General features: G+C 48.7%; 2 protein-coding genes across 6 annotated transcripts in view; one reads left to right on the top strand and one right to left on the bottom strand.

Moving 5' to 3' along the window:
* Window positions 1–1463, bottom strand: part of MFSD6 (major facilitator superfamily domain containing 6) — a 67318-nt gene extending 65855 nt beyond the window's left edge. Inside the window, exon 1 of one of the 5 annotated variants that reach the window (XM_041736985.1) lies at window positions 1320–1463. The gene's annotated coding sequence lies outside the window, so the exon portion shown is untranslated. The other 4 variants (XM_041736988.1, XM_041736983.1, XM_041736984.1 and 1 more) reach the window with 4 other exon arrangements.
* On the top strand, window positions 183–12577 carry LOC121480808 (formin-like protein 3). The gene is made up of 3 exons (XM_041737728.1): window positions 183–648; window positions 3459–3650; window positions 11796–12577. The coding sequence occupies exons 1-3, from the start codon at window positions 183–185 to the stop codon at window positions 11804–11806; spliced, it is 669 nt and encodes a 222-aa protein (XP_041593662.1). The 3' UTR covers window positions 11807–12577.
* The last annotated feature ends 216 nt before the right edge of the window (window positions 12578–12793 follow it).

Below are 12793 nucleotides of genomic sequence, written 5' to 3'. Positions count from 1 at the left end.
AGGGAGTAAGTTGCATTTGAAAATGTTCGCCTTCCTCCAGAAAACTACAGGGGGCTAGGGGCTATACAGGGCCCAGAAAGGCTGGTGACCCCCGTTAGTACCTCAAGAGCTCAGGGACGCGTCAGACCCCGTTAGGCTTTGGTGGAGCAGTGCGGCGCCCGCAGGCCTGGGGGAGGCCTCCTATGTGTTCACCTGGGGACTCAAGCTGCTGGTCGTGCTGCCGCCGCTGGGCCGCCCGGAGATCCTCGCTCCTCGCCCCCTGCGGATGTTTAGGGCCCGCGCGCCGGGCGGCCTGGGCGGACAAGGGCCTGGACCTCGGGGCACGGGGCACAGCCCGCCCCCCGCCCCCCGCCGCTGCCCCCGCCCGGCGACCGCTCCCTCCGGCCGCGCCTTTGTTTCCCTCCCGCAATTACGTGTACGGAAGTGCCGCCCGAGCCGGGCACCCGGGGTGCCAGCTGCAGCCTCCCCGGCGCCCCGAGAAGAGAACGAGCAACTCGGAGACCGCTGGGGTGGGGGGAGCGGGGGCGCGCACACCTGCCCACGCGGGACCCGCGCCGCCGAGCCCCGCCAAACGCAGGTGCGCGCCGCCGAAGCTCCTACCCGGCCCGCAGGTGCGCGCCGCCGCGGCCTCCTCCCCCCAGCCCGCAGGTGCGCGCCGCCGAAGCTCCTACCCCGCCCGCAGGTGCGCGCCGCCGCGGCCTCCTCCCCACCCGCGAATGCAGTCCGCCGAGATCCCCTCCCCGCCCGCAGGTGCGCGCCGCCGAGCCCCTTCCCCCGCCCGCAGGTGCGCGCCGCCGCAGGGAGCACCCCGCCCGCCGAGGCCCCCTCCCCGCGGCCCGGCTCACCTGCTGCGGGCGGCGCCGGCGCTCAGCTGCGCGGGGTGCGGGGCGCCTTCTGCCCCTGGCGCGGGGCGGCGCGCATCATCTCGGGCTCGGCGCGGCTGCGGCGGGCAGGGCGGGCGGGGCGGTACCGACTGGGCAACCCGCGGCGGCCGTCTCCCCTCTGTCTACGCGGCCCGGTGCCTCCGCCGCCCGCCGCCGGCTGCGCCCGTGTCGGGACCGAGCGCCGAGGATCCGCCGCCAGGTGCAGCGCTCCGCCTCCTGCGGCGGCGGATGCGTCGGGGCCGCTCCTCCCGGCCTCCCGCCCGCCCCGGGGCCCCCGGGCCTGCCCCGCGGGGACGCGCGGAGGAGCGGAAAGCGCCGGGCGCCCTCCCCAAGCTGGCGGCGCGGGCCCGGCTCCCGGGGAGGGAGGCGCGTGGGGGGCGCCCGCTGGCGGGTTGTCTGCGTCCCCCGCCCCCGTCACCCCGCCCGGCGTGGTACCTCGGGGCCGCCTGCGCAGACGCGGCCGACCGCCCTCACCGGCTGCAGGGGGGGAGGGTAGCTGCGGGAGGGGGGGCGCCGAGGCCGGAGCTGCCTCGCATGTGGGAAGGTGCTGGCGAATGTGCGCGTGAGCGCGGTGGCGCCCCCGGAGCGCAATGGGCGTCATCCTTCTGGTCAGACGCGAAGTGGGGGCGGGGTGCGGCTGCTGCAAGGTGGCCTTCCCTCGGTGCAGCAACGACTCACAGGGACATTCCCGCGCGGATGAGACGCCAAGGCCCGCTTGCTGTCAGCGTAGTCCTCGAGGTGCAGGTGCCACCCCATATGACAACGGACAGAACCAAGGCTGCGACTTGCTGTGGCCTATCCACTATTACTAATGAAAGGGAGACAAGTCTTTATCTCTAGGACTTAGGCTCCTAACCACGAAATCCTACTGACAATTCCACAGGCCCTGGAAGCGTTAGGATTTGACACCCCTCTTTAGGAAGAATGAAACAAAATCACAAAGTCCCTGTAGCCTCCCGAAGCCCAGGAAGGGCCCAGAATCTTAGGTTACCTTAGCCTCACGGTAAGTCCAGCTGCAATACTTTTGTACAAAAGCAAGACGAAGGCAGCGAATGCTAAAACATCAAATGAAAGCGATGAAGGTGGGCTGTCAGAGAATGAGGTTTTGGTCTAGTGTGGCTTCCTGCTGCATTACTGGAACTGACCGCTCGCAAACTACCCAGTGGGTGGCTATCTTATAGAATCCTCATTCTTTCCTGTTCAACTATTAAAGAAGCAACCTAAAAAAAAGAAGAAAGTGAACAGACTGTAGACTTAATATGGCTTAAGCTCCCTCCTACATATGGAAGGAGGGGAAGGGGAGCAGGAGAAACTGGATGCTGCTCCTGCATCGCCCTACTCCCGAGTGTGGTGCTCAGCTTCCAAGCAGACAGCCAGGCAGGCTCTCCCGGGGGGCACTGCAGAGAAAGATGCACAAACAAAATTAAGATGTTGAAATCACTTGCTTTTTGAATCATTTTACAACACAGGGTAAGAAGCCAGGGAAAAGTGAAATAAGTCAATCAGAGAAGTACAAATATTATATGGTCTCATTCATTTGGGGAATATAAGAATTAGTGAAAGAGAATAAAGGAAAAGGAGTGAAAATATCAGGGTGACAAAACATGAGACACACCTAACTGTGAAACGAACAAGGGGTAGTGGAAAGGGAGGTGGGCGGGGGGTTGGGGTGACTGGGTGATAGGCACGGGGGGAGGGGGGGCCACTTGGCCGGATGAGCACTGGGTGTTATGCTGTATGTTGGCAAATTGAATTCCAATTAAAAAAATTAAAAAAAAAAAAGCCAGGGGGAAAAGTGAGGGTAGATGAACACAGGATAGGGTGCAAACATTCAGGTGCTCTGTTGTTTCTATTCTAAAAACAAGAATTACCCAGCCTTCACTTTTTCCTTTTCTTCCTTTCCTTCTTCATCTGTACTGTCTTTTAGTCTAAAGGTATCAAGATTTTTTCAAAATCAGGTCCTTAGCAAACTACCTCCCACTGGCTAAATCTAAAGATGTGGAAGTTTTATAAAGTTTTTCAAAAACAGGAAAAAAAGGATAAGGTACAAGTAGGTGGTGTATGTTATGAAATATGAATACAACCTGTGCCCCCCCTGCCCCACCCCCGGCTCTTCTTGATTCAGCCTTCCTTGGGTCGTTGGGCTGGGTGCAAGGACCGGAACCCAGGTGGGACGGGGAGGGGCCTTGACAGACCGTGCCAGGTGCCAGGGCCAAGGAATGCTTTCTCAACGGAGTCCAGGCACGAGATGCGCGGAGCCCAGGTCCAGCTCACCCGTTACCCTGGTGAGGAGCTTGGGTGTGGTGGGCATTTCTCAGGCAAAGAACGAATGGAAGCTTTGTAGGTGTCTCCCGAGAGTAGCCACTGTAACCTTTGAATAGGTTCATGATTCTCATGGGCTTTGCGAACATTTACGCACCAAGAGTATTTGGTGCACACTCGGACTTCTCAGCCCTTCCTGTGCAGTTGGCTCCCGTGCGCACGCACTATCACTGTAGGTCACAGACTATTCGCTTCTACTTTAACCTCCTATTTCCTCCTTATACTGTTTGTTTCTCTTATTTCCCTTGGCAGAACGTGTCTTTCTTAAACGACCGAACAAAGACGTCGCGGTATGTAACGACGGTGGTCGCAGAAGCAGCTGGACACTTCACGGGACTTACCTGTGCCAGGGCCTTTCACATATTCATTCTCGCCAACAGCCCCGTACCAGTGGGTGCTGTTACTCTCCCATTCGACGGATGCGAACACGGCTGCGTGTGAAAGGTAAGCAGCTTGCAGGGTCACCTCGCTCAGCGGCAGCAAGATCCGCGTTCAGACTAAGGAAGCGTGGCGTCAGGACCGCCCGTGGACCAGCCCCTTCCATATTCCCATATGGGGGCTTAGGGATTTTACTTTTTATAAAGAAAAATTATTTATTCGTGAGACACACACAGAGAGGCAGACACCCAGGCAGAGAGAGGAGCAGGCTCCTACGGGGAGCCCGACGCGGGACTCGATCCCGGGACCCCCGGTCACGCCCTGGGCCAAAGGGAGCCCCCTTGAAAGTCTCTCTTCCTCTGACTTGTGACGCTCGAGCCTGGGGTCTTCGTCGCCCCTCTGACCTCTGTAGGCTTCCCTTGGCCTCGGTCCGCGGCCTTGCTTGCTTCTAGCAGCTCCTCTGCTCTCTGCCCTCCTCCTCGGCCATCGCAGGTCGCCTCCCTCGGGCCGCTTCCCTTCAGGGCCGTTGGGGTCCGCAGTGTGTGCGTGGTGTGCGCGCAGTGTGCGCATGGTGTGCGTGAGGTGTGCGCGTGCGCGGAGTCTGTGCGGTGTCCAGCTGTCCAGCACGTTGTCCCCGGGCCGGAGCACGTGGACCTGCGGCAGCTCTGACCCCTCGGTCGGCCCCTCCGCCCCTCGGACGCGCCCCTCCCTCTCTCCGTCGCCTCCTCCCCCACCCGGTCGCGCCCTCTCCCACTCCCCTCCCCCACTCCGTCGCCCAGCCCCCCCACCCGGTCGCCGGCGGCCCGCTGAGCACACAAGGCCCTCCCGAGGCCCGGCTCAGCCTCTCCGCTGAAAGCCCTTCCGGCCGCGCGTCCCCGGGACGCAGGCCCCTGGAGTCCGGCTTTCGGGGTGCAGAGTCCGTCGGGGGCCGCCCTCGGCCGCGGCCTCTTCGCTCCCCATGACGCCGCCGCCTCAGGGCCGCCTTCCCTGTGGTACCCGGAGGCCTCCCCGCGGCCGCACGCTGCTGCCCAACCCCGGGCGCCCCTGGGTGCGCTGCTGGTGGCCTGCACCCGCCGCCCCCGGGCCGCCACAGCCACTCACGGTTCCGCAGCGCCTCAGGCCCCCAAGCCACTCCTCCCCGGAGGGCCCGGGAGCCGGCGGTCGCGCCTCTCGGCGAGCCCCACGTCCACGCGGCGCATTCACCCGCGCACGCGCACCGCACCGCGCACTCCGCACGCACACCACGCACTCCGCGCGCACACCACGCACAGTGCACGCACACCGCACGCACTCCGCGCGCACACCGCGCACTCCACACGCACACCGCACGCACTCCGCTAGCACACCACGCACTCCGCGCGCACACCACGCACACTGCACGCACACCGCACACACTCCGCGCGCACACCGCGCACTCCGCACGCACACCGCACACTCCGCACGCACTCCGCGCGCACACCACGCACACACTCCGCGCACACGCCGCGCACTCTGCACGCACACCATACTCACACCGCACAGACTCCGCGCACGCGCACACCTCACGCACACCATGCGCACACTGCGCGCACACCACGCACACACTCCGCGCGCACCCCGCATACGCTCACGGCGCTGCTACTATGAAAGTGCAAGCGAACAGGTGCGGGGCGCTGCAGCAGCCCGAGCCTTCCCCGTGACGCGTGCCAGAGCTGGACGGGGAACTGGCCTAGGTGAGAAGGGGGGGCAAACCCCAAGCTCCTGAGTCGGTGGCCTCATATGGGGGATGGAAAGGGCGCGAGGGCGGCGATAGAGGTTTGTTGAATGAATAGTTGACAGTAAACGGCTGAGCTCTGGAGTAACTGCGAGCCGGTTCCCTTGAGCCCCCTCCTCCACCCCCTCTTCCACCCCCTCTTCCCTGGGCGTTGCCCTCCTGGAGAAAGTGCCACTTTGACCAGATTCAAAAGACCGTTTAATTGTAAACAGGAAGGCAGAAGGCAAACTTACGGAAATCCTTTATTCTGGTATCTCTTCGCTTCTCCGCAGTTTTCCGGGGGGACGAGCATATCAACTAATAATACTGTGGTCTCCTTTCCAATATTCATTATCTATGTTTCAAAATATGGTTACGTTGGCAAAACAATGATAAATATTCGTGATGATTGATAGTCGTTCCCTTGTGTTACTTTTTATTTTTTTATTTTTATTTTTTTTCCCCATGAGTGCCCCTCTTGCTTCGCCACTGAATAAGACTAGCTGGTGCTTTGAGGGAGATAATTCACTAGGTTACTAAAGTACCACTCTATACATTTAGCAAGTGTAAATAAGAACTTTTGATGTAATAAGGGTTTAAAAAATTAAGAATAGGTGTTTTCTTCATGTAGTGTGAAGTGTGAATCACACTTCAAGAAGTGTGATTTTCTTCATGTATTTTCCTAAAATGTTTTCTTGTCCATTCGCAGTCCAGTTCCACAGCATCATCATCATCATCTGTTTATTGGATAACAGCAAGTCCGCTGGCGTGTAGTGTAGTTAACCCCCAGATAAAAAATTAAGAATAGGTGTTTTCTTCATGTAGTGTGAAGTGTGAATCACACTTCAAGAAGTGTGATTTTCTTCATGTATTTTCCTAAAATGTTTTCTTGTCCATTCGCAGTCCAGTTCCACAGCATCATCATCATCATCTGTTTATTGGATAACAGCAAGTCCGCTGGCGTGTAGTGTAGTTAACCCCCAGATATATAAGGAAGAATAAAATCAGGTCCTTTCCATCAAAAGGCTTGTGACCTGCTAAGAGAGACAGGGCTATAAATAAATGGATAATAGAAGGTAGCATATGCTATGAGCCACACACAGATTAACTTTTCAGAAATATCACTTCCATCATGTTCCTCCCCTATTTAGAAAAATTCATGGGATGTCTGGGTGGCTCAGTGGTTGAGCGGCTTCTTTGCCTCAGGTCATGACCCCAGGGCCCCAGGATGGAGTCCCGCATCCAGGTCCCCGCAGGGAGCCTGCTTCTCCCTCTGCCTGTGTCTCTGCCTCTCTCTCTGGGTCTCTCATGAAGAAATAAATAAAATCTGTCTAAAAATTCATTAGATTTTTATGGCTTAATGCCTAAAGTTCCAAAGTTTTTACCACTTTCAAACACTAAGTCTTGCCAATTTTATCTCCTCGGCACTTCTGTAAGATGATGCATCCTACCCTCCTCTACACACGCTGCCCTAAGGTCTTCATGAGAAGGTGTCCAATAGGGCCTCCCCGTCTGCAAGGAGATCCCAGAGAGAGCCAATACAGACCAAGACACTTACTATGGATCACAGATATGTAATTTTTAAAAATATACTTCTTCACCTTTAACACTTTTTCTTAGAGTATGATATGTAGAACAGTAGAGAAATCATAAGGGGGAAAATTCAATAAGTTATAATAAATTTGATAAAACCTGTGTAATCACCACAACAGCAAGATGTTGAATATTACCAATCCCCCAGAAGGTTCCCTTATGACCCTAACTACTTACTCCTCTTCCCTTCTCCCAAAAGATAAGCATCATTGGAGCTTTGTAAACTCGCAGATTAGTTTTGCTTGTTTTTAAGCTATATATACAAGGAATCAAAAGGATATAGTCTTTTATACTTGATTTCCTTTGCTCAGAAGTACAAGCTGTGTATAGTTATTTCATTTCCAACATAGAAAGAAATGACACTTTTTTATTGTGTTGGGCATTTGGACTATTTACATTCCTGGACAATTACCAATAATGATGCTATGAACATTCCTGTACTTGTCTTTTGGTTCACGTATATATGAGTTTCTATCATATGTACCTAGGATTATGATTGCTAGATCATAGAATTATGTAAGTTTTCACCTTTATTAGTTAGTATCAAATTCTCAGGGGGCTTGCAAGTATTGATACTCCTTTCTCGTTTCATATAATATCCTTGACCTGACTTGGTATTTACAGTCTTCTCTTTTTTAAAAAAAATCTTTTATTTTGAATAAATTATTACAGAGAAGTTGCAGAGATGGAACAGAGAGCTCCCTCACCCAGCTTCCTTCAGTATTACATCCTACAGAGCCATAGTATAATACGATGATCAAAACAAAGACCTCAACATTGCTAAACCCTGATGCAGATCCTGCATGGATCTCGCCAGTCTTTCCACCAACATCCTTCTCCTGTTGCAGGGTCTAATGCAGGCTTTCACATAATGCTCACATCTCCCTGGTCTCGTCCTATCTGTGACTGTTTCTCAGTCTTCCTGTCCTTTACTTTACCTGGCTACTAGTCCTGGTAGTTTATAGGATGACTCGTAGTTAGAGGCCACATCTTTGAGGAAAGAATGTCACTGAGGTATGAAGGGCACTTCTCAGATCATATCAGGAGCACACACGTGCTATGTCCCATTACCTGTGATGTTGACCTGGATCCCTTGAGAAAGGTGAAATCTACTAGATTTCCTCCACTGTCAAGTCATGATCTTTCCCTTTCTGATTAACGATATGTGGAAGGAGACACTGATGCTTTGTGCAAATATGCCATTTCCTTTTAAACCTTTATTCATTAATTTTAGCCTCATCGGTTCTTACTGGCAGCTATTATTACTGTGATATTCTAATGGAGATTTTGTATTATCCTTATTACTTATACATTATTAACTGGAATTCTTTTGTAGAGAAAACTTTTCTCTTTTCCACTTATTTCTTTTTTTTCTCCACTTATTTCTTAATCATTTATTTATATCAGTATTAAATCTTTGATTTAAAATGCAATCTCTTTCTCTCTCTGAAATAAATAAAAAATCTTTAAAAAAAGTAGGGTACCTAGGTGGCTCAGTTGATTAAGCGTCTGACTTTTGATTTCAGATCAGGTCATGATCTTAGGGTCCTGAAATTGAGCCCCGAGTTGGGCTCCACACTGGGTGTGGAACCTGCTTAGAATTCTCTTTCTGCCCCTCCCTGTCCTCGCTCTTTCTCAAATAAAGTCTTTTAAAAAAATAAAATTCAATATTTTCATTATTTTCTTTCTTAAATTGTTCTATATTTAGCCATTGGGCATTCTTTTCAGGTTGGATTCCATGCCTTTATTTTTCAAGGCGGAATTTGAGTATAATTTATTATTTTTAGCAGAATTTTAAGTATATAACCAGGATAATTTTGCCATGAACTTTGCCAAAATATTTTCTAAAATCACTCCTCATGTTAATTGCTTCACAGACTCTTTTTAAAATTGTGGTGATACATAACATAAAATTTACCATTGTAACCATTTAAAGTGTCTAGTTCAGTAGCATTAGGTACGTCCACATTGTTATGCAACCATCATCATCATCATCCATCTTTATAACTACTTCGTCTTCCCAAACTGAAACTACATATACATTAAATAATAATTCCCACTTTCTCCTCCCCCCACGTGCTGGAAACCAGCATTCTGAATTCCCTGTGAGTCTAACGATTCTAGATATCCCATATAAGTGAAATGTAGTATTTGGTTTTTCATGTATGGCTTAGTTCACTTAGAATGATGTTCTCAGGGTTCATCCACGTTGTGGTGTGTGTCAATATTTCTTTCCTTTATAAGATTGACTACTATTCCATTGTAGGTGTATATACCACACTGTGTTTATTTCTGTGCCTATTTATTTATTTTTAGGAGCTTTGGCATCACAAGATGCTCTAGGCCATCTTACATGTTCCAACACTGGAATCGAATCTTTCTCCTAAGAGCTATGGTTCTTTTCATTGGAAGATGGTATTTAGAAAGCAGCTGATTATGTTCATTATAACTGGGATATCACTGCTTCTAGGCTCTTCTAGTGGACAGAGTAGGAAATGTATGTATGTTCACTAACCCATTTATCTATACATATCTGTATTTATTACTGAACCTACCTAACTGCTATATAATATAAAAACAAAACAGCACATGAATTCATGCTGATATTCTCAACTCCAATCCAGCATTATAGGGTTTCTTCTGGCATTTCCCCTTTGCTTATTTATAGCTTTTCTCTACCAGTGAGAAACTTGGCTTGCTTTATAAGATATTTACTTATTTGTTCAAAGTCATGATGCAGGACAAGTAGTTTAAGTAGTTTTACTAATACCCAAGGGAATTGAGTTTACTAACGAGTACAGTGTTTTGGAAACTTTTTGTTTAGCCTTGCAATATCCAGTCAAAACACTGTTTTCCAAAGATCCTTGGGTCAGCTCCTCTCCTTTCTCACCTAACCCTTCAGCGTGGTCACCCATGTGTAACGCAATTAGATTAATTTGTAATGCAACTAGAATCACTTGCCAACATTTTGCATTTTATCTTGAGTTGCCTTCCCTTGTACAATAGAATTCACGGATTTCAGTGTATTTTTCGGTGGGTTTTTAGAAGATGCATAGAGTCACATACCTATCAGCTCAGTAACATAAAGAGCAGTTCCATCACCTTAAAAGTTCCCTTGTGCTGTGTCACTTTGTAGTTAACCCCCCAATTCCTGCCAGCCATTCATCATAGCAGAGCCTATAGTTTTCCTTTTCCAGAATGTCATATAGAGGGACTCATACAAAATGTAGCCTTTCAGGTCTGACTTTTTTCACTTAGCAATATGTGTTTAAGATCCACTGATATTAGATGAATCAATTGCTTATTCCTCTTATTGTTGAGTAGTATTTAATTGTAGAGGCATAGCACAATTTTTTACCCACTCACTGATTAAACAGTGTTTGGCCGGTTCCAGTTATTGGTTATTATTAATAAAACTTCTATAAATATTTGTGTACAAATTTCATGTCAAGAAAAGTTTTCAATTCAACCATTCATCTATTGGGGGACACTTTCTTTTGCCCATTTTTATTGGGTTGTTTGTATTCTTACTGAGCTTAGAGAGTTCCTTATATATTCTGGATAGAAGTCCTCTACTGGATATGTGATTTGCAAGTGTTACTCCAAGTCTATAGCTTGTCTTTTCATTCTCCTAACAGTGCCTTTTGCAGGACAAAGTTTTTAATTTTTATAAAATTCAACTTATCAACTTTTAAATTTTATATATTATACTTTTGGTCACATCTAAAAGGTCTTTGCCAAATCAATAAAATTAAACGTTGGTTCTTTGAAAAGATCAATGAAATTGATAAACTTCGAATCAGATTGAATAGGAAATAAAAAGAGAACATACAAGTTACCAGTACAAAAAAAGAGAGGATATCATTAGCAGTCCTATGAAAAGGATAATAATATTATGAACAATTTATGCTAATAAATTTGTCAACTTAGATGAAGTACACAAATTTCTTCTAAGACAATAAAAGCAACTTGAACAAGAAATCGATAATATAAATAGGCATATATCTATTAAAGAAATTGAATTTGTACTTTAAGATTTTTCCACAAGAGGAATTCTAGGCCTTGACCGTTTCACTGGTTAAGTCCTATCAAACATTTAACTAAGAAATATTACCACTTCTATACAATTACTTCCAGAACCAAAGAGAAGAGAACTATTCCCATCTCAATTTATGAGGCCAGTATTACCTTGATCCCAAAACCAGACAAAAATATTATAAGAAAATAAAACTACCAAGCCAATATCCCTAACATACAAGCAGGCTCCACGCAGGGAGCCCGACGTGGGACTCGATCCCAGGACCCCGGGGTCATGCCCTGGGCCACAGGCAGAGGCTCAACCACTGGGCCCCCCCCCCCAGGTACCCCTAAAGTTACTGTTTATAATAAGCTCTCACTCATAAGGCTGATCTGGGCATGTCAAGGAACCAGGGGAGTGCCCCCACTGATCCTCATCCTCCGCGTGCTTGCTGAAGCTTTCTTCTGAAACTGCTAGAACTAACCAGGTCGAGGTGCCTGGGCTGGGCTGTCAGCTCAGCCGACCCTGGGTTTGGCTCAGGGCGTGATCTCAGGTCCTGGGACAGAGCCTGCGTCAGGCTCCCTGCTCAATGTCCACATGTGTGTGCTTAGATGCCCGCTCCCTCTGCCCCTCACCCCGCTCTCACTCTCTCTCAAATAAATAAATCTTTTTTTTTTAAGAACTAAAAACAGGTTTATGTAATATGATAATGTACAAAAATTAATATACAGGATCTGGTATTTCCTAAGTTATCATGTAGAAAACAAACACTGTAGAATGGGAAAAAAAAATGATACCAGTCAGAACAAGAAAATTCTCACTTCTTGGTCACTTCTGAACATTTTCTACTTCTGTATTCTTCTCAAAGTGTTATCTTAGGAATCAACTGGAATGTATTTATGATCATGAAGCCTTTCCCAAGAGGGTATCGCTGTGGTATCCAGAATGTCATCATCTCCTCTTGATTCAGTGGAATGCCGTGGTCTCTGTTTCATTCAACAGATCAATTGAAAACCATGTTCTTCCTAACACAGGCCACAGCCGGATCCATCCTACCAATAGGTGGTCTAGGCATTTACTAGGGAGTTAATTTATGTAAAATGATCCTTCCTATTGGATATTTTTCTATATGATGATGGACTCATATAATTCAGGAGAGCTGTGTAGGTAAAACATATGTTTGTAATTGTGGATTTAAATTAAAAGACAACAAGAAGGAAATACATATTTGCGTGCTCACTAACTAGTACAAGTAGAATTTCAAACTTCTGCTGTATGGTATTTTAAAATAGATGTCAAAACAAAAGTATGAAACAAACTCTTCTTGATTATTTAAAGTCAAATAGTAATTTTTTTGTTTCTATTGATTTTTGCTTTTCTTTATTCAAATCCCAGTTAGTTAACATGCAGTATAATACTTGTTTCAGATGTGCAAATAGTAATTAAACACTTCCATACATCACCCAGTGCTCATCACAAGTGCCCTCCTTAATCCCCATCACCTAATTAACCTATCCCCCCTCCGACCTCCCCCCTGGTAACCATCAGTTTGTTTTCTATAGCTAAGAGTCTGTCTCTTGGGGTGCCTGGATGGCTCTCTTGGTTGAGCAGTTGGTTGAGCATCTGACTCTTGGTTTTGGCCCAGGTCATGATCTCAGGGTCTTGAGATCCAGCCCCGGGGGCGGGGGGGGGGGGGGGGGGAGGGAGTGTCATTCTCCACTCAGTGGGGAGTCTGCTTCCCCTCTCCCTCTGCCCCTCACCTCACTTGTGCACACTTGCACTCTCTTTCTCTCTCTCTCTATATATATTTATATGTATCTATCTATCTATATATATCTGTATCTCTCTATATATCTGTATCCCTAT

The sequence above is a fragment of the Vulpes lagopus genome, chromosome 22 (assembly GCF_018345385.1).
Source record: "Vulpes lagopus strain Blue_001 chromosome 22, ASM1834538v1, whole genome shotgun sequence".
Lineage (NCBI taxonomy): Eukaryota > Metazoa > Chordata > Mammalia > Carnivora > Canidae > Vulpes > Vulpes lagopus.
The sequence above is the reverse complement of the archived record's forward strand: the minus strand, read 5'-3'. Positions and strand labels throughout refer to the sequence as shown.

Bases quoted from the DNA above. Each gene is read 5' to 3' on its own strand.
- LOC121480808 (XM_041737728.1), top strand. From the start codon at position 183: ATGTGTTCACCTGGGGACTCAAGCTGCTGGTCGTGCTGCCGCCGCTGG. The intron at 649-3,458 runs GTGCGCGCCGCC...TTCCCTTGGCAG, and splicing joins CTCCTCCCCCCAGCCCGCAG to AACGTGTCTTTCTTAAACGA.